Source organism: Euwallacea fornicatus, chromosome 17 (assembly GCF_040115645.1).
Source record: "Euwallacea fornicatus isolate EFF26 chromosome 17, ASM4011564v1, whole genome shotgun sequence".
Lineage (NCBI taxonomy): Eukaryota > Metazoa > Arthropoda > Insecta > Coleoptera > Curculionidae > Euwallacea > Euwallacea fornicatus.
The window spans coordinates 1,293,722-1,314,181 of record NC_089557.1 but is presented as its reverse complement, the minus strand read 5'-3'; the positions used below and the strand labels follow the sequence as shown (position 1 = coordinate 1,314,181).

Here is a 20,460-nt window from a genome sequence, read left to right as displayed (position 1 = left end):
CGCACTGGCCACTTTCTCATCGTCGCTGCAGCTACTGTGTTTACTACCCTGAAGACTAAAGTGGACCGTGCCGAAGTGTAGCAAATCTGAACTCGTTCCTTCTCTCTGGTCATAACAAAACACATTTGGGCACCAGTAACAAAAATTACAATAACAGACAAACCAAGAGCAATAAATAACGCTGAAATTTTTTCTAGGGAACTAGAAACTTTCCTATTTACAAGGATGAAGGATAGAAACCTTTGGCTGCCTACTAGTGCCAACCGTGGTGGGATATTCCATGGGAATAAGAGGGTTCTCCTATGTGAATGCTGCCAGAGACATGTCCAGAGCTGAAGGCGTCTCCTCCCTCACCCCCATGACTGACCACCTCTCCGTCGTCAGTCCCGACGATTTTTATGTGTTTGGTGATGATCTTCTTGGTGTGGACGTTGGTGTGCTTGATGGGGACATGGATTATAACATGTTTGTGTCTAGAAGAGGTACGAAATTATTAAAATTAGTTAACAAAACATTTTATTTTCAGTAGTAAAAACGCAACCATTCTTGTTTGAAATTTTTGTGCATAAATATTGAAAGATCTTGAGTTTTGCCGTTAGGAATCGAATATTTTACATTGTGTAACACTAAAATGAGATCGATATTTTTTTTATCATTATTCAGATCGCTAGTTAACAAGGAAATTCGGGCAAACTTTCATCTACGCGGAGTATTAACGGCGAGCGAATGTGAACGACCCACAATTAATCAAATAGACAAAACTTACGTAATTCAGGATATTAATTACTTTTAAAATCAGCGAGCTTTATCATATTAACATCAGGATAATGTCAGTTATTAGATAAAGTTTGACAACGTGACGTGCGCATAGTGACGAAGAAGTAACGTTGGATTTCCATTTCGCGAAAGTGCAGGGGTGAAGTTTTTAAATGAAGTGATCTTACCCTCCTCCTCCATGGCCTCCACATTCGCTTAGTGCCACGAGAGCTAGGACCAACGCACATGCAATCTGAATTTAAAAAAGCAAAGTTAAAATATTTTACATCGAAACCACTGACATTTTTGACAGCTTTGGCAAGTGTCAATTTATTATGGAACATTTTGAAAACGAAAGTCAGTGGGTAGCTCTGACGTTTATGATGACCGTTGCGTAGATTTCTAGATTTTTGAGCAAAAAAATGGTCTTACCAAAATTTTGGAGGCCATTTTGAATATATGCGATCGAATCGAATGGAAGTGCACCGCACCAAATGTGATTAAGATATGGATTCGTAGACATGCGGACACTTTCCCTTTATATGCCATAATTTAATGAACGAAAGGAAAGGAAGTGATACGATTCGAGATCCGCGCCGATTGGCCGATAATTTAGAGGAGAACTACCGAAGCGTTCACCTTGATTCTGACGTAGCATCAGGAAGTAAAGTAGCCAAAACCATCCCGTAATCAACGCGCTTGAAGAGAGAAGGAGAGAAATTGAGAGAATTGTGGCGTTCTGTTAGGTAACAATTACCCGAGCTAATTGCTATTAATTCAGGTGGCGTAGAAGATAAATTTCCTGCAAAATTGCGAGAACAAAATGTGGCGCTAAAACTTTTTGCATTTAGGGGATTTTGAAGATGGTTCGGCAACCTGGCGAAGCTCATTTGACAGCGATCTCCTTGCCTATGACGCACCCCGCTTTGACAAATGAACACCGTTGCGTTGCCATTTTCTGTATTTAAATAAGACACCCAACAATTAAAAAAATATTATATTTACATTTAAAATTCGATTATTCGTGCAACAGACACTACGCCTTCTTATAGAAAAATTGCTTCAAGGGCTCAAATTCGTAATTCCCTGCAGGATCAATACTCTTCTTCTCTTGGGCACCATAATCGAAATTTTCATAGTCTTTGCTCCACTCGTCATTCAGCCCTCCCTCCTCCTCAAAATTACTCTCCGACGCATCTCCTCCATAACTAGTTTGTTGTAAGTGAATGTTGGCCAAAGGAGCTTGGAACAATTTCTGCTCCTTCGAAGTGGACACTACCCCATCAGGGCTGCTCTGCTGCACCCTGTAACTACCAGTGACCACGTGCTGCCTCACGGGGTCGACTTCACCCGAATTTTTAGCCTCGTGTAATTGGAACTTCTCCACTTTCACGGACTTCTGGGAATTGACATAATCGCCTCCATTACTTTCAGGACTCGAGTCAATATCATTAAACGGGTAAGGGTCAACTTCAGGAGGGGCACTGAGGCCCTGGTCTGGGTTTAAGGCCGACTCCACATAGTTGCTCCAGTCATGGTTTTTTTTGTGGTCGTATTCATCCTGGATGTCCCAGTCCTCATGTTCGTGACCATCTGAAAAGTAAATATGTAAATAAACGTTGAAAAAACGTGCTTCCATGCTGCCAAACTCACCTAAATCTTTGTGGTGATGTCCATGTTGATACTCGTGTCCGACCTTGTGTTTGTGGTCGTGTCCATGTTGCTTGTGCCCGTGATGATGGTGATGTTGATGGATGATTATGTTGGGTGGAGGAGGCGGCGGTACGTGCTTATAAACTGTATGCACGTGCCGATGATTGTGTTTGTAGATTGGCAGTAAAACTTTAATATGGACACTGTAATATTTTGTTTAGATTTGTTTGAATGTGAAGTAATCATCATGAACTTACTATTTTCCTTGATGGCCTTCTGAACAGCATAAAGTGAGGTAACACCCAATGAAAACTAAGATAGTTGAAGGCCCGTTCATCGTTAATTAGTAGTTTGAGCTCTGTAGTTGTAAATTTGAGCAAACCGCACAAAAGAAATTATTTTATATTAACTTCCAAATTTCCCCCCAAACAGATCTCATTATTGTTTGTGGGTTCTGGTTAATCCTACAGTTTTTGCCCAATTAACAGTAATTTATTAAGCGGTAATAAATAGCCTTTTCACTTAAAGTAACTTAAAGAAAAATCGATTTTTGCATGAACTGTACCAATGATGGTGATTAAGTTTGGCATAACATACCCTGGGAGCAAATTATTATTATGCAACAAAATCATTTATGCGGAATGAACAAAATTTAGAGATTAAAATGAATGTTGTGCAGTCAAGGGAAAATTTGTGCGAACGTTTAAGTTATCGCGGGAAAATTTGAATAAGCCATCAACGGCAGAATCGGGAAGTGTCTATCCATGTGACCAATGGCGAAAGGGTTTTCGGCAGCCATAATGTTTTTACATTCATTTGTTGACTGGTTGCTTTTAATGGCGGTTTTTTGACAGGACGCAGAGTTCAGAGAGAGTTGTGATTTTAAGAGGTTTTTGCTTGGAAATGCACCAAAAACTTTAGAAAATATAAGTCTTAGTTATCCGTTATAGTTATTTGATGCCAAAACACAGAGTGTCAAATTTATGGAGTGTTTTCATGCCTCACGACTTATTTGAAATATATATGAAGTAATTTCTCTTTATCTTTGTAAACGCTCAAACATCCCGGACAAATTCAACGTTTGGTGTTCAATAGTGAGCCGATTTTTGACGGTTATAATGAATATTTGCTAATTTGTTTAAGTTATGTTTTATAATGACGGCTCCGACGCAGTAAACGTTGACCAATCTGGTTGCGCCTAAGTCTATGTTTTGGGTAATTTTTGAAGTTGAAAATGCCTAATTTTTAGGGAAGTTCTGCGTCTCGGAATCCTGCCAAGATTTTCTTAGGTTCACGGGTAAACTGGAATGACAAACTGCCTCAAACCAAATTTCTAAAATTCAATTTGCACGGCTAGTATTTACTTTAATTAAAAGTCTGTAGAGCTGCTCTACCATCAGAGATAGGAACAAAAAGCCAACTTTAATTAACAATCAGTTTAATTTTATAATTAAATGTACAACCCTATTTAATACTCAAAAACCACATGTACTGTTGCGCCTAAAATCGCAAATTAACAGCTTAACACTACCATCCTCCATGTCCTCCAAAGCTGAAGGGCTTTCCTCCATGACTATGACCGCCACCGCCACCACCTCCGTGGTGGACGGTTTTGTAAACTGTTTCGTGATGGTGGTGAGTATGATGAATTTCCGGCACTATGATCTTCACATGCTCATGTTCACTGAAATTTTTCGTCAAGTCGTTGAGGTTAGATGCATTAGAGCTACTTACTCTTTTCCTCCTCCTCCCGCATTGACTAGTGCGCAGTAAACTAGGGACATCGCCCAGTAAAACAGCTAAAAACAAACAAATTAAACCAATCTCTTATGTCTCAAAACTACTCCTCACCCATGAAAAAAAATTCATTTTCACCGTGTCCAAAGACTAATAAATCGCAAATATCTCCGGTACATTACCGTCTGCCGTTTTTATATAAGGTGTACCCAAAAACTTTTTGGTTCTTGTAAGCGTTGGTGGTGGTGCCGAAAAGAGGCCAGCCGCACTCGGTCCATTCACGAATAGAGATGCAGCGCAATCTATGTTTGCAATAAGGACAGAATGTGGTCTAGATATGACATAAGTCGCTTTCGTTGGTTCGATAACTAGTGCCGGGTTTAATGCATTTTTGGTGTGAGAAATTCCCCGAGAAAAGCCATTCCAAACCAACTTATCAATGATAAATTTATCAGAGAATGCCTCGTATATATGTAACGTGGTTAAGCCACAAAAGCGATCTGTGCTAGATAATAGCTAATATTATATAACTCTTAATTAGGGAATCATTAGCAATTTTACCCGATTGTGCTTTATTTCCGGGGGGTGATCTAATCATCCTCATTCGCAATAGGGGAATCCATCAAGAGGCACTCTAACGATTAACCTAAATATGTCCAGAATAAACCCGCGAGCAGTATTCTTATAATACCACAATAGTGATGTAACTTCGATCTCTATGCATTGCTTCAGTAGATGATGAATGAGACCAAGAATAATCGAAACCGAGGCACTAGGTAAATGGTTCTTTGGTTGGACCGTTCTAGGTAAGTACTAATTAATATCAATTAAAGTTTAGTATTTTACCGTAGCAGTAGGTTTGGGTGTTGCAATAAGTGTGAAATCAACTAATAGTCAAGTAACAGTCTTTATTTTTAAATAAATACATATATAGTAAAATTATTGCGTTTTCAAATTAATTAGTCTAATAAAGTTACTTAAATGGGCAGAACTTAAATCTATTGTTTAGTTGTATTTGAACACCTAAGGTAAAAAGGTCAGGTACCTGGTCCTCATTGAGGAAATGTATTAATATTATACCCGTAAATTGTTTATGCTCGAGATGAGCTCCATAGAATTGACGAATTTTTGTTTTTGAACCAGTTAAGATACATTAAATTAAACTAAACATGTCGTTTACTTTCTTCTTTGCTGATGAGCAACTGGTTGCATCTTCCTGGCGTAATCTGGCGAATTTTCATATGAATACTCTTGACTCACTGGGCATAAGCAGGGCACCAGCTGGACGTTCTGGACAGCACTGGGAGCGAGTTGGGCGGGTAAGGGTACTTGAAGAGGTATGCTGTAGGGTGGCGGAGGGGGTACGTATTGCCTGTAGTAGTCCGTTGGAGAATACAGAACTCTAGGGCTCCTGAAAGTGATTTGAGAAAATTTCATATATTTTGGCAAAATAATGGATGGACGGAATTTTGACTATTCAAAGTTGATTGAAACTGCTTTGCTTGACCATCCTTCACTTAGATTTCCTATCTGTCCGTTATCGACCACGTATGTGGTCAAGTGATTTTCAAAATTAATTACTAAGAAGCGCATCAGATATTGCAACATCATGCCGCGGCTTCTGAAGCAGAACGGGGTTTATTTAGGCCCGACAGTGGGCCCATCGTAGGCACTACTAAAAGTCATTCCAGGTTTTTAATGATCGAGCAAAAACCAAGTGTTTGGTTTACTAATTGTTTTTGTCCGTGTATTTACGTAAGCATGATCGGTAAGCACAACATTACAGAACAGTGGTGGAATGCGAAAGATAGAATAAGGCTTACAACATTAGAAGCCGAAAAGCAATAAGAGGATGTGTTCATTGATTTTGTGTCGTTGATTTGGATTACTGTTTTGATTAGCACTTGATTACTGCTTATTTTATGTGATATCGAGTGTTTAACTTACGTGGGTTTTGGTTCTTCGGCGGTGCTGAACCAGAAGGCTGAAGACTGAGATAGGACGGCCAAAAGACTTGCCATGAACATCTATGAAAAAAAAGGGGAATCTTGAAATACAGACATTTTAAAGCAATATTCTGTTTCACTTTGTCATTTTAATAGAACAATCAAAGGAACAGGTATGCATGAAAAGCCAGTTTTTTATTCTTCTTAATATTTTCCTTCAAATTATCCTTTGACCTGCGACGATACACTACATACGAACATATACCACTAACTACATATAACAATATTGTATTCTTGGTTGCCTAATTCGAGGTAAATACATCTTCGTGAGAAACTCAAGAGAAACAAAGATGGCCATGGAAAACTGCCAGTATCAGTCGTCATGGATACCGTGCAGATTGACATTAACAAGACAAAGTAGCGTCGACAAGTGTTTGTTACTCGTGGAAAGATTTGTGTTTGTGGAAAATTCAATAGAAAATTGGCAGCAAAGGGGTCAAGGTTTGGATTAGTTCAGGTCAAATTTACCATAGTTTCCATGGAACTAATCGAGGGGTAAGCTTTACGATTTACGTACCTACGTATTTCTTAAAATATTTTTATGGCGAGAGGCAACAGAGTAGGATTAGATATGTGGTAAAGCAGAGCCGGAACCAAAATTTTTTAAAAGCACCCAATTTATAATTGTAAAATTAGTGCAAGTTATGAGCATTTCATTGTCTTTCTAAGTCATACATACAGGTGCATACAAGTATTCATTTTGATGAAGAATATTCGCAAAATGCGAATTTCTTCAGTAAAAAGAGAAAGCTACACCGGCAGAGTTTAAATTGATATCAATAAATAAATGTCGTTGAACGAATTATCAGAGATGAAATCAAATACTTCCTTGTCCACCGATGAGATAAAAAATTAAAATAATTAAATATCCGGTCAACACTTGTAGCAACTGTTTTATATAGTAGTGGAATGCGACCGGTTAAACTTTAAGAAAAATCACCGCACCACTGAGAAAATGAAACTAATAAAATATTCAGAATTTGTGTTTCCAGTTATAAAGGTATAATGCGATGTCGGTGTAACATATACTACATGTCAGAAATGTTCATTCGAGCACAATTTACTGACTAAGCAAGCAACGAAAACATTTGTAGGTCAAGAAAATACCATATTGTCATCCTCATAACTGAGATCCAAGAAACTTAGCCAAAAACTGACAAAATTGAAGACAAAAGCGAGTAAATTAATGACGGTTCGATAAAGAAATTTACGAGCTTGTCAGTCAATTAATACATATTTACACTGGCACGACGATTAATAAGCCGAGAAGACAACATAATGAGTACCACTTTTCAACGATTCATACGATACGGGAACAATAGTCGATAGTCAGGTTTAACATCCCCCTCTTCGCACTATGTCAGGCAATTAGTAATCAGAAGTCGTGAAGAGCTCTTGAAGAGACTTATTGCTGCTGTCAGATTTTCGAGATTAAAATGGTCTGTTAAGCGACAATGATTGACAGCTCATCATTATTGAGTTTTAAAAAATCCCGAGTACTTACCAATACGTGGGTACCGCTAACCGTCATGGTGCACAAACAAGCGAGCAAGAAAAATCGATAATTTGGGGAACTGAAGAGCACCTGTAACACGATTCTATCGGAGATGAGCAGAAGAATGTGGCCGAATGGCGCCCGCCTTGATTATATAAACTTATATGGGGCCTAAACCCTTCCTTCCATGCATGAGGCCGCCTTCATGGCAGTAGTATCGCAGGCCCTTGATCACATACGCGCTTCTGATAGGTCGGCCAGTACCTTAAGATCGGTCATATATTGTTTCAGGAGCTGAACAAGTTATTGAGGAATTATTAGCAAAATTTTCTAGGAATAGAGTAACTTGATATAGGGTCCTATTAGGGGCTGCGAGCCTTGAGTGTGATGGAAAGTAAAACACTTCTCGTCAGTGACGTCGAAAATGGAATAGCTGTCGCAGAAGTGGCGTGTTACGAAATGAGTTAGATTTTTGAGGGTTTTTTTAGTATGACTCTTGGCAGGTCTTTCGAGGAATTTGTTTTTGCCCGGAACCAGACTCTAAAATCTGGGAAGTAAACCTCTGTAGTGAAATGATATCAACATGCCGTACGTACCCCCGCGATTCTGTAAAGGCCAAAGTCTCTAGAGACTATTGATTGATATTTTAAATGTTCCTATACCTCTTTTTAGTTGTCATTTAAGTTTCCCGATTGCTGTGAACCATTAGCGGGTTCATCACGATTTCGAACCCGGAATACTTGCTCATCCAGTATCTCATTTAATTTATCAAAACCAGGCTCGTAGTGGAGTGCTTAATTGGCCCCCGGTAAATTCTGACGAACTCCTAAATTATTTTAACGCGTTTGCCTCTCTTCGGCCCTCCTCCCCCTCCTCGCGCTCTTTCTTCTTCATCTGATGATGTACGATCCGAAAAAATTTACATATTATGTATGTGTGTGCCGGTCGTGGGCAGGCGGCACATTGTCCATGACGAATAAATTTGGGCCGCTTACAAGATCTACAAGTCATAATGTCAGGTTTTTCGGAAAATATCGTTGTGTTTAAGAAGCAACGTTTAGGTGCAACGGCTCCCGTAATGTGTTTTTATCGGCATCGTATATCTAGAAATTTTTTAAAATACCGTTTCGAGCTTTTACGACGTTCCCTAGTATTTTCCGGCAGATTATGCCAGTTGTACTGCTAGCCGGACAAATAAATTGTAAAACTTTATTTGTCCCATGATGAATTAGGAGCCGGCATGGTTTTATTGGTTGTAAACCAAGTCGTCGATCAGAGACGGACTTTGCTTTAGTTTTGCCTCTTCCCTACTCAACGGTAATTTGACACCTGACACTCCGGGCGTCAAGAGAGCTAATGTCATGGTTAGAAAACTTAATTTTCGGAAAAGATTGATGGATCCCGGCTCCTCTGACTGAACCCTACCGCCCTTTCCGTTTATTAAATTGTTAGAAGTTTTTTCCTGTGGTCCGCAACTCACATCTTCATTATTTCGTAATTTAATGACTCTTTTATGCTAATTTGTTAATGAAATAAAAATAATGCCGTTGCTCTTAACGGGGTGCTCCTATCGGCAATTAAAAATGAGGCACAGGAGCGGCCTAGCTCCGCAGAACGCGACCTACGAAATATCTGGACGGAAAAGTTGAGAAAAGATTAAAGTACGCTTCTGTTCAAATGTCTGTGTTAATCGTAGTTGAGTTCTCTTCGACCCGTCTCCGATTCCCCAATCTTATCTCTAACGTTAACACTTACCGCGTTTAGTAAAACAAAGGGCTCTGTTGTGATTCCTGCATAGAAAATGCAGTCAGATAAAATTGAAATATAATTTACTTTTAACAAGGCACAAAAAGCAATTAGTCGAAACAACTGGTTTTGGCTTATTACGTGCCCGGCTAAGTGCTTTAAGACTTTTATGGTGGTGGAGGAAGTGCGCTTCACAGCCAAACGCGATTGTTTATTTCAAGAAAAAATTCAACGGATTCCAAAACTAAAGAAAAATCACGAATCTTGGCAACGTGGATGCCGCTTTGACAACTTCGTGATTCGATCCAGAGCCGTGACAGTTTTAAAACAAGAGAACGGGGCGTTGTTGCTATTTCTTCGGAAGGGACAAATTTTAAAGGATTTTTATTACTTTAACGTATCATCCGTTCCAATTTAAAAAATTCTCCAAGAAAGGCACGCTATGCTGCCTGCTTCTGCAGCCATGACGATTTGGAGACGGGTGCAGGGCGCATTGTTGCAATTTTTCGTTTAGGCCAGCAATTTTTTTTTTAATTTCAATTGCTGTTTCTCTTTTTATTCCATTGCAGTTTTCATGAAAACGCAACGCAAAAACTCCGCAAGTCATCGTGTTTCTCAAGACAATAACAAAAGAGAAAGTACCTCCCAATGAACATTCGAAGTAAAATTACGCTTGTGCAAACATATTTTTCTCGGTCGCTAATTAACCGCAAATCCATTTAACACGGTCACGTGAGCTGAAATGGCCGTTTCGACGCTACTAATAACGCTATTGATGACGCTTGTCATCACGTGCTGTATATGGGTGACCGCCGGGTACGACCCGAGTGATCCCGAAATTAAAACGGTGATTCCTGAAAAAGGTAAGAGAAAATGCAACTATGGGAAAACGTTCGAAATTTCAATCATTGGAGTATTTGGGAAACTGACCTCTGAGGTTGAGAGGGGGAGGGGGGAGGGTTATGTTAAAGGGGCGTTTTGGGAAACACAACTGTTACAAATTTTAGGTCATTTTGAGGCTTTTTATCCCAGAGGGGAAGTTCTCGGTTCGGCGAGGGCTGCGCACTCCCATGGAAGCTTCTACAAACACCGTAACCCAGCGTTGGTCGACGCGAGGAATGCGGCTGCTTACGGGTTCAGATTCGACGGAAAAAGGAGATTTAACTACGATTAAATACGCATTTGCTTGTAATCTATGCTTATGCTGACGATAATTAAAGCTTCTATTGAATGGTTTATGTTAAATCTTTATAAGGAAAATGAAACAAATTTTCTTTATTGATAATTAAAAAACATTTATTAACAAAAAAACCAAAAACATAAATTATCACATTGGTTTAAGTTTAGTTGCTCAACAACAATCACATAACCTCAGAATTGTCCTCTAAATCTACCACTTTCCTCCTTTTAAATATCTTCTTTCCCCTTAGCTCCTCCACTTTTCGCTTTTTAGCCACCTTCTTCTTCTGGTGAATTTTAATCTTCTTCTTAGCGTAAACCTCCGGGTCGGTGACGGCCAATTGCGTTCGCTCCCTCTTCCGATCCGCTCGCTTCACCGTCAAGTTCTGCTGCAGTCTCTGTAACGTTTTCGTGTACTCCTCCATGCCGATCTTCCTCTTCACGTGATGAGAGACCTCTTTCGCCAGTTGCCGCAAGGGCGCGTTCTTCTCCTCGGTAGTGATCATTTCTCGCACTAGAGGCGCTAATAAATGATGCAACACCGCTTTGCATACTTCCAAATCTAAGGCGGTGACCACACCAGCGATCCATTTGAAGACTTCCGTGCGCAGCACTGGACTCGAGCTGTTCTCGATCACTTCTGAATTGACGACTTTGCGCATTCGCTTGCAAAGCCACAACAAATTGATCTTCTTGCTCTCGCAGTTGGGTATTTTACTTAAAACGCGTGCTATGAAAACTAAGTTTTTGATCACTTGCTCGGCTAAATCGCTTTTCACTCCCGGCTGTAATTGATCGCACAAGTCTAGTGTGAGACTTTTGATGCAACTTTCAGGATCTAGTTTCAAGTAACCCGGCTCTGATTGGTCTTCTGCGAGCAGCGTTGCAAGTTTGTTTGCGTCCATAGAGGAGAGCACGAAACCTAGAAAGTGGGTTGCAGAAAGTCGCACCCAGTCATGGGGATGCGCAAGCAAAGTCTGACAATGATAGGCCAAGTTTTCGATTGCATCGTTCTTTTTCAGGAATGCCGGACAGTTCGAGCAGATTTTCAGGATGAGCTGCAAAACTTGGAAGTGGTGATGGTCTTTGAGACGTTGCAGCTCCTCAGTGGTATTATCGTTTTTGTTGATTTTTACGAATTTGCCGGCGATTTCGCTCGTGAGTCCGAACTGTTTGAGTATTATAGGAACGATTGTGTTTAAGCGACTGTCAAATTCTTCCTTTTCTACGATGACGAGGAGGCCGCACAACTGAGCTCCTAGACGACGGTGACTTAACTGAAATCGAAATTTCTTTTAGTGAAAATTATTTTGTTTGTACCGCTATTTACTTCTTTGTCCTTGAGCCACAACGTGATAATTTCAAACAGAGGATCTCGGTCAGGTTTGGAGAGACGTAAAAGCATCGAAGAAATGCATTCGGCTATCATTTTCCTTAATTCGGGGACATCGTCGTTAATCAATCGAGCTCCCAGGGTAACAAGCAGGGTGGAGCTATTTTTCTTCAAAACCGGCTAAAACAAACATAAGACACCTTTGAATATCATCCACCAATTTCACTTAAAAGAGATTTCAACAAGGTTTGTAGTTGCAGGGTGCATCCACCATTTAGTCAAGAAGAAACAAAAACTTCGATATAAAATACTTTACCACAGGAAACGAATTAACCAACGAATGTAACGTTTCCACAGCCGACTCTCGCCCATACTGCATCTCATAGCTCATCTGAGAAATAAAGAAGCTCAAATGTTTCTCCAATGTGTTTCCCAGCGGATATTCCATCGCGAATTGATAAAAGACCGATCTAGCCTGAGCTCTGACGTGACTCAACTCTGAAACGACGCTCAATTCCGCAACTTTGCTAATCACATCGTGAATCTCCGGGACGATGAGTTTGCGAGTGATGATCGCTTTCAGGAGACTGAAAGCTGTTGCTTGTCGATCGTAATCGTGCATGTCTTGCTCCACGTACAGCAGCAGTACTTTTAGTTGATTTGTATCCACTGTGTAGTATTGGACATCCCTTACTAAAATTGCCATACTCTGCAACAGACAACTGTTGTATTTTTAAGAGATTTCCACGTTGGAATGTTACCTTAAAAGCGGCAACAACCAAATCGAAATTATCTCCTTTGCTTAACCCCGCAGCGGCATATTTGTGAAGTATCGAAAACATTTCTTTGGTGATACCTTTTATGTTTTGTTGCATCGCAGGAATATCATATTTCATCACCCATTGAAGGCACTGCAAAGTCAGCGAACATAGCTGAAAACAACCACGTATAGTAAATAGCTAAATTGCCTGTGCACCAAGGTCAAACCTTCACATGCTTAGATTTCAAACACTTTTTAAAGACCGCCACAAAGGGGTCAATAAACGACCGGCACTCCTCATCTTTGATTTTCTCCCTTTTCAACATAAGGAAGCACAAGCGAAGTCCAAATTCGACGATAACGTGCGCGTTTGTGTTTGAAGAAATTTTAACGTTCAATTCTCTATAGGCAGTTCTGTTTCCAGGCACTTTGGGAATGATAAAGCAGTCTTCTTTGATCGGATTTTGCTGCTGCTGAGTCTTTTGCTCCTTCTTTTTTGCCGGCAAAAGCTCGGAAACTTTTTGGGAAGCAGTGCCATAGGCAAATTTCAATAGAGATTGCGCCGAAATGAAAGTGTTGTCCACGAGGCCTAAAGCGATGTGTTTCAAAGCGTCCTGAGACCTCTGCACGGTCTTAAAGGAGTGACTGGTTTCCAGGATCTTTTTAATAGGGAGAATGATGTCCATCAGACATTTTTCCGTTATGTGCTGAGCAAGAATTTGAAGCGTGCTGTAGCTTTTGGTGGACCGGGCTTCGGAGGTTTTGACGGTGATTTTTACTACTTCCTTTTCCTCGGAGAGGATGCCAAATAAATCGGCGGTACAGAGCTGGAAAAAAATGGATTTAATTATATTTTTGGACAATTCTTTACTGATATCGATCAAATCAAGCCCGACGAACTATAAGAAAATGCAGCATCAAATTTACTTACATTAAGAACAGTCAGCAAAACATTGTCGACGTCCTTAGGTTCATACGCCCCTTTCAGCGAGCTGAGCACTCCATGGACGGTGAACACGAGCACGTGCACTTGGAAACCTCTACTCATCAACGGAGAAATTTCTCCCAATAACATGCCCAAGTACTTAGGACCTAAGGTTTGCATGATTTTCTGAAGAGTTTCCCGGGCGACTCTTCGCACGGATTCCAGGTGAGATTTCAGGAAAGTACACAACTTCAGGAAAACTCTAGAAAAGGAGAGATGTCGTTAGAAAACGGGAATTTCCTCGTTTTCGCTGCTTATCTTTCATTGAATTGTAAAATAAATACACAAATGCAACGTTGTAATCTCTCTTAATAATATAAAGCGAAGCATTGACCTGCGATATTTGTATTGTCTAAGTGGTGGGCGATTCAGTTTGTTTAATTGTAGTGTAGGTACATTGTCAACGGTGAGGATCGTTTAAAAAATATGTGGGGGTATAGCTCAGTGGTAGAGCATTCGACTGCAGATCGAGAGGTCCCCGGTTCAAACCCGGGTGCCCCCTCGCTATTTTTTTGCTGTCACAGCATTAAAACCTCTGCCGTCAGTTCTTACCTCTCCGTACGGCTGATGTTAAGCGAACTTACTTAGGTAAATTGAAGTCCAGTACAGCTTTAGGCAACCTCTGCAACAGCTTGACCACAGCCAAAGAAATGGGCACTCGCAATAAATCCTCCTCTTCGCGTTCGTATCCCGTGTTTTTTCTGTTCAACTTGTGCGAGGAATCGTAACTGGTGAACTGGGCTAAGGACCTGTGTAATTGCGGTAACAAAACGCCCTGAATAACGGAGGTAAATAGCTATTTTTAAGAGCGGACCATGACGCAAAAACTCACTTGAATCGTGTTTATAACCCGGGTAGCAGTGGATTTACATAGCACCGAAACTTTGTCCACTATCTTCACTGTCTCACATTCGACATCGTCTTCAGGTTCCTCATCTAACTCCTGATTGATTAAGTCGTCGATATGGGGTTCTTCTTCCATTTCCTCCGTGTTTTCTTCAACTGCATCTGGAACTTCCTCAACAGTTCCTTTTCGTAAATCGAAATGAAATCCGTCCAATACCACTACGACCAATCGCACCAGCTGCTTTTGAAACTCGGTCTTGTAACGCAGCTTTGACAGGGTATACTTCAACACCCCCTCGTACTGGTGCCACGGCACTATCTTACAAATCACTCCCACCATATCGATAGCCCCGTCTACCACTGCATTCTTGCCACTGAACTTTTCTGTACATAAATAGTAGGTGGCCAAAGGCAACAAGAACTGCGTCACTGTTTTCGGGTTCAGCCCTTGAGTCTCCTCACTCATGACCTGGCCAAACTTGTTCATTGCCCTGGCGTGTCTATGCATCTGCAGATGGGTCAAATTTTCAAAGAAATCCACCTCTAAGTCGGCTTTATTCGTCAGTTTGTTGAGATCTCTGAGGGCGAAGTGCGCCCCGGGACACTCCCTGGCCAAATGGCCCAGCAGGGAAATACATTCGTTGCGGAACTCCTGGTTGTTATGGGTTTTCAGGCCGGTTTTGATCAAGGAGAAAATGCAGTTGTTCAGCAAGTAATCCAGATCTTTTGAAGTTGTGGTCAATAAAAGTGAGGTACATACTGAGCGTAATGCGTGAGAGGAGTTGTCTCTTAAAGCCAGGTCCTTCTCGGTTTTCATTGCGTAAAACAAATTAAAAACGAGCAGAGCTCCGCAGGAGACATCCAACTGAGTTAAATTCTGGATGTTCTTAAAGGCCTGATGGCGTCTCTCGAAGTCGGGCTTGTCCAGCCACTTGGTATCAAAAGCGTTCAATTCTCCAATCACTTCTGACACGTGCAAAAGCTCCTTTGACTTGCTCTTTTCGGCAATGTAACTCAGAATGTTCAACAGGATTTTTCTGCATGAGGCATGAGCTACATCTCCAAACAGAGGAGTCAAGCTTCTCAAGTGCGCAGAGGGGTTTTCGACGTTTTGCAGTAAATTGTACACGGTGGCCAGTAATTGCTTGACCACCTCTTCATCTGCAGTGCTTCGCTTCAACACCACGGGGACCAAGAGACTGAGAACGCAATCGCTAATCGAGGCCTCCCATACCAACTCTGATATCCGGCATAAAATAAACAGCTCCGTTTTATTCAAGCTTTTGCTTCTGCCCTCGAGCTTCTGTTTGATTTTCTCCAGAACTTTTGGAACGTGAGGCAGCAAAATGCAGCTTCCGTAATTTAACCTTTCGTTAATTTTGCACCTCGCCAGCAAATTCTCGGTTAATTCCAGCACATTGTTGACTTTAATTTCTAATTTAAGCTCCTCTTCCGAGGCCTCGTACTTCAGCAAACACTCGACCATCTCGTAGATAACATTCACGACCGAAATGTGGCTCTTGGAGTTTGTGAGCAGTTCAAAAATTTGGGGCAATATGTAGTGCTCTTTATTATCTTTTTGATACTTGACCAGCAATTTGAAGAAGCGGGGGTTTGAGCTCCACTGCCTAAAGAGCCGCAGAAGAGCGGTTGGACTGTGGATACCTTCTATGGTAAGTTTGCCCAAATAGGGCCAGATGAAAGTGTCGAAAATTGCGTCAATTTGAGTTCCACTCCAGGGGTATTGGTCAAACTGCTGGAAAAACCTTTCAAGGGTTTTGATAGAGGCGGTTCGGACGATGCGGAGGATGGATAAATAGCCTGAGTGAATTTTGGATAGTTGGTTCATAATGCCGCTCACTAGAGCTCCCACTATCAAAAGGATTTTCAGCAAATAGGTCAGCAGTTGGTCTCCCATGAGACCCCCAAATTGATCTAAGATAACGTTGAGCAAGTTTACAGTACTAAGCAGCTTTTTCGGAGCTAAACACTTCTCCAAATCAACACTCCCAGCTACGTTTGTGACTAAATCCCACTCATTATCTTGCAGATATCTTGAGTAAATTGAGAAGCTCTTCTGCACGAACGTCAGCATTTCTGGCTCGTCACACCCGGCCAAAAACCGCAAAACCAAATTGCGTCTGTTCTGACCCGAGGCCTTGCCCCCGGTCCTCAAACCCGTTTTACTGCTCATCTTGCTGAACACTATTTGCAAAATAACAGGAATTAAACTCTCCCTGTGATCAACCTGAACTTGTGTAGTCTCCTTGTCTATGCGGAAGTTGCTGATGACGTGCTTAAAGTTCTTGTCGTTTACCAAGTCGTACAAATGGCCTTTATAGGGCAGGAGGTATGCAAATTTGTAGGTCATCAAGCAGTCCAAGGCTGATTTTTGTATCTCGGCATTTTTGTGTTTTAATAGGTCGAAGTAGAGACGGCAAAGTTCCGGTTCACGGTACATGGATTTTGGGCTTTTGAATTGAGAGAAGACCGCCAGCTTGTTGAGGAAAGTCCTGGAAATTGTATAAAAGAGTAAGATTATTACTAAGAAACCAGCTTAAAAAACTTACTTGATCATCGCTTTTCTACCAATCTTCCCCACTTTAACATCTTCGATTGCATCCCCATCTGCCTGTTCCTCAATATCTTCCTCTGGGCTTTCAGGAACTTTCTGGATAGTTGCTTCCCCACCATTTTCAAACACTTTAATGTTACATATTGTAGCCATCTCAGCATTCGTATTGGTATATTCCTCCCTATAAAAAAATCTCCTGTATATCATATTAGAGCTGAAAAACTCACTCACTCAACAAAGCTTAAAAACAGCTGGGATATGTCCCTAGTCTTAGCCTCGGCCACATCGGCAAACATCCCTAAAGCCTTCCAGAGTAGTTGCCTATAGTTGATAAAATCCGGCTTGTCTTTCATCTTCTGGGATTGCTCAAAAGCATCATTTAGAACCTCAAAACCACTTTCAATTGCATGGATCGTAACATCAGGAGTGTCTTTAATTCTATGCACCACATGCTTTAGTTGTTCTCCAAAAATACTCCAGAAAACATTGACCTCCATCCCATGAGCGTGGGTTTCAATAATTTTACACACGGGTTCCCATAACAGCTTGAAATTCATATAGAGAACTCCACACAAATAGCGCAAAGGAATTAGCTTGAAGACCGTCTGGTAGCACATGATCATTTGGGGCTTGTCAAAGCTAAGCTTTTCCAAACGTTGGAGTTGGTCTCTATAGGTGTGCACTAATGGTTCAATGGTCTCAACTTGGTGGATGAGGGAGAAGACTTTGAAGGGTTGGGTGGGCACTTCAGGGTTGCTGGAGTGTTTTAATTCGAAGTCAGGTAATTGTTCAAATTGAGAGTATATGTAGGAGGTCTCGAGACGCATCTGAAATGCAAGAATAGAAACGAAACAGTCACTAACGAAATTAGGTGTAATTTAAACTTACCTGATGGTATGGACTGCTGAAATTTCTCTCGCACGCGCTATTAAAGCTCGTCAATATGTCTATCTTTGTCACAGCTTGACTCAAGCATCCAAACATTAAACTTAGAGATTTAAGCGCACACAAATGCTCGACATTAGAAGCATATTTTAGAAGCGTCTCGAAGATTTCAGGAAACAGCTCCTCTAAAGTTGTTCTTCCCTCCAGGTGAATTAAACTTTCAATCACCTTATTGACCCAAAACAGTCGCCTTTTAATCAGGAAATCATCCTCTGAGTTCCGTAAAGTTTCCAACAGCGAAATTAGGGTTTTGCGCTGCTTTTGCACGAATGTATCCTTTTGAATTGCTATTAGCTCTACATGAGGAGAAATTATCAATGCGCAGAAATATAAATCACTGTTAGAATCTTTTGAATCTTCAAGGAATTCAGACAATTTGTCAAATATCTCTTGGCGGTAGTCTTTGAAATCAATTGGGTATTTATTCCACTGAGGTAAATTGATCCCAGAGGTGCACAGAGGTCTTTTTGCAAGAAGTAACTTTGTGAGAGTGTAAATGCAGTCCTTATCCAAGCCATAAGTGACGCATTTTCTGAGAAAGGAGGGTAAAATTAAAGTCTCAAACAAGGAGCATTGGTGAATATGGTCAACAAAGTATAGAATATGTTTCTTATCATTCAAAGACATAATTTTACGTATTAACTGAGAGGCTTGTTCTTGTGGCAACCTAATTGTTTTTGACAGCAATACTGACACTCCAATTTGAATCAAAATTATCACAACACTTTCAGGTAAAATCTCGACTGACAGTAACTTCACAACTTGCTGAACCAAAGGCATGGAGTCCTGCACCAGTTTTCCATGCTTGTATTCCACCATCTGACCCATTAGCTTCAAAGTGAGCTCCAAATTGATGGCTTCATCAGTGGGCAAGTTGTTTAAGTTGTGTATTAAAATATTCCAAAAGGGCTGAACCTTTTTCGGATGAATGTGAGCGACGATGTTGGCAATAATGTGCTCAAAAATTTCGAAAAATGTGCATTGAAAATGTGGGTTTTTATAAAGGAATTCAAAGTAAAATGGCAGGAATTGTTCAGAGCAGTTGTGGAACTGACCATCAACCCCATTTATTACTTGAAATAGTAATGTACCACAGCCAGATTTTCCCTAAAATATATAAATAAATTTAGAAGATAAGTAAGAAAAATTTTTCTTAGTTTTGTGAACTGAAGTACCCCAAAATTGAAAATGACAATTTAATATTTTTCTGCAATTTTGAGACACTCAGTTGAAAAACTCACACCACACTCTACTCACATCTTCATTTTTATGTACAGCTTTAAGCAGAAGGCTCAAAAAGGCACCTTTATCTTTAACTTTCCTGGCAACGAATGCAAAGCTCTCAGCAGCAAAAGCTCTTATATACTCAGGCCTTGAATCTGACAACAATGGCAGTAAGGATGTGAACACTTCATTTATGTCTTTGATCATAGGCCTCCATAGGATTTTAAATAAATGTGCCAAACTGGCAAAAGCCCATTCAAGCTGATCAGTGTCTTTTGTGTTCAGAAGGTCTATGATTACTTTAAGAAATTGCTGGTAGTGGGGATAAAACTGTTTTTGCAAATCCTGGGCTACAGCTATGACAATATCTAGTATTGGCTGCAAATACAAAGGATTCTTCTCTTTCAAATAATTTAGCAGCACTTCAACAATTCGGTCCTTCTCTAATAAAACTTGAGGTAGAGTGATGAGGCTCTGTGCCTTAATTTCTCGTTTAAAACGGCCATATCCCTCCGTCAGATTAAGGATATTCCATTTTTGAATGGACTGATAAAAATAGCTTTCACCTTCCTCAGCTTGATCTTCATATTCATGTCTGACTTTGTGGAAAATGTCTATATCAATGTTGGATATTCTGTCAGCGAATGGAATGAACTAGAAAATTGTATTTAGTATTAGATTTATGAATGGACGTGGAGAATTTGTATTGTATTTGTAGTGAAATTGAAATATAGATCCTCGAATCGCAAAAATTAATGATTTTTGATGCGTTATGCGGTATTTACATGACTTAAAAGTAAGCTTACCTTGAATGTGTTGGCATCTTTATGCTTTGAAGATTTATTCTTCATGATGACAATTATAATGTGACTCTATTTAATTAATGTCGGGTTTAACTTAAAGTTTAAATCAACAATTTTCACATTCTTCTTTGCGAAAAATACAAAAGTTTTCGGTTATTCTCGAAACAACATAACTCTATCATTTAGCACGTGCTATTGACATTCGTGAACGTTATCTGTCACTGTCAGTTTCCGGATAAATAAAGCTCGACTATATCTCTGTCTCAGCTATAAGGTAGGAAAAAGCTAGAAGCTTGTCATAGCTCCCTCTAATTTTATTACTTTGTTATGACGTCAGAAAGAGTCTTCAACTTTTTACTCAATCAAGAAAACTCACGACGAAATTCTTTGTAATTCTTTTTTAATATAAATAAATAA

General features: G+C 40.3%; 5 protein-coding genes and 1 non-coding gene across 8 annotated transcripts; 2 read left to right on the top strand and 4 right to left on the bottom strand.

Annotated features, from left to right (window-relative positions):
• Positions 1-406: 406 nt before the first annotated feature.
• On the bottom strand, positions 407-3,372 carry LOC136344762 (uncharacterized). The gene is made up of 5 exons (XM_066292497.1): positions 2,667-3,372; positions 2,410-2,612; positions 1,189-2,349; positions 945-1,009; positions 407-473 (listed from the first exon to the last, which is right to left on the bottom strand). The coding sequence occupies exons 1-3, from the start codon at positions 2,744-2,746 to the stop codon at positions 1,793-1,795; spliced, it is 840 nt and encodes a 279-aa protein (XP_066148594.1). The 5' UTR covers positions 2,747-3,372; the 3' UTR covers positions 407-473; positions 945-1,009; positions 1,189-1,792.
• A 528-nt stretch (positions 3,373-3,900) lies between these two features.
• Positions 3,901-4,461, bottom strand: LOC136344765 (uncharacterized). The gene is made up of 3 exons (XM_066292502.1): positions 4,261-4,461; positions 4,144-4,208; positions 3,901-4,093 (listed from the first exon to the last, which is right to left on the bottom strand). The coding sequence occupies exons 1-3, from the start codon at positions 4,276-4,278 to the stop codon at positions 3,937-3,939; spliced, it is 240 nt and encodes a 79-aa protein (XP_066148599.1). The 5' UTR covers positions 4,279-4,461; the 3' UTR covers positions 3,901-3,936.
• Positions 4,462-5,063: 602 nt separating this feature from the next.
• Positions 5,064-10,629, top strand: LOC136344764 (uncharacterized). 2 transcript variants are annotated; one of them, XM_066292501.1, is made up of 3 exons: positions 5,064-5,465; positions 9,615-10,256; positions 10,401-10,629. In XM_066292501.1, the coding sequence occupies exons 2-3, from the start codon at positions 10,136-10,138 to the stop codon at positions 10,565-10,567; spliced, it is 288 nt and encodes a 95-aa protein (XP_066148598.1). In that variant the 5' UTR covers positions 5,064-5,465; positions 9,615-10,135; the 3' UTR covers positions 10,568-10,629. The 2 variants fall into 2 exon arrangements, with proteins under 2 accessions (XP_066148598.1, XP_066148597.1); XM_066292500.1 differs by lacking the exon at positions 5,064-5,465 and having other exon boundaries at positions 8,630-10,256.
• Positions 5,323-7,868, bottom strand: LOC136344763 (uncharacterized). 2 transcript variants are annotated; one of them, XM_066292498.1, is made up of 3 exons: positions 7,657-7,868; positions 6,094-6,173; positions 5,323-5,557 (listed from the first exon to the last, which is right to left on the bottom strand). In XM_066292498.1, the coding sequence occupies exons 1-3, from the start codon at positions 7,681-7,683 to the stop codon at positions 5,323-5,325; spliced, it is 342 nt and encodes a 113-aa protein (XP_066148595.1). In that variant the 5' UTR covers positions 7,684-7,868. The 2 variants fall into 2 exon arrangements, with proteins under 2 accessions (XP_066148595.1, XP_066148596.1); XM_066292499.1 differs by lacking the exon at positions 7,657-7,868 and adding an exon at positions 6,233-6,348.
• Positions 10,630-10,652: 23 nt separating the features above from the next.
• LOC136344761 (small subunit processome component 20 homolog) lies at positions 10,653-20,252 on the bottom strand. Its single transcript, XM_066292496.1, has 13 exons — positions 20,047-20,252; positions 19,274-19,894; positions 17,960-19,123; positions 17,303-17,898; positions 17,067-17,252; positions 14,483-17,009; positions 14,235-14,425; positions 13,597-13,852; positions 12,893-13,492; positions 12,667-12,837; positions 12,222-12,614; positions 11,903-12,085; positions 10,653-11,849 (listed from the first exon to the last, which is right to left on the bottom strand). The coding sequence occupies exons 1-13, from the start codon at positions 20,089-20,091 to the stop codon at positions 10,755-10,757; spliced, it is 8,028 nt and encodes a 2,675-aa protein (XP_066148593.1). The 5' UTR covers positions 20,092-20,252; the 3' UTR covers positions 10,653-10,754.
• On the top strand, positions 14,081-14,152 carry TRNAC-GCA (transfer RNA cysteine (anticodon GCA)). Its single transcript has one exon. It is a non-coding gene; the product is annotated as a tRNA-Cys (tRNA).
• Positions 20,253-20,460: the final 208 nt, after the last annotated feature.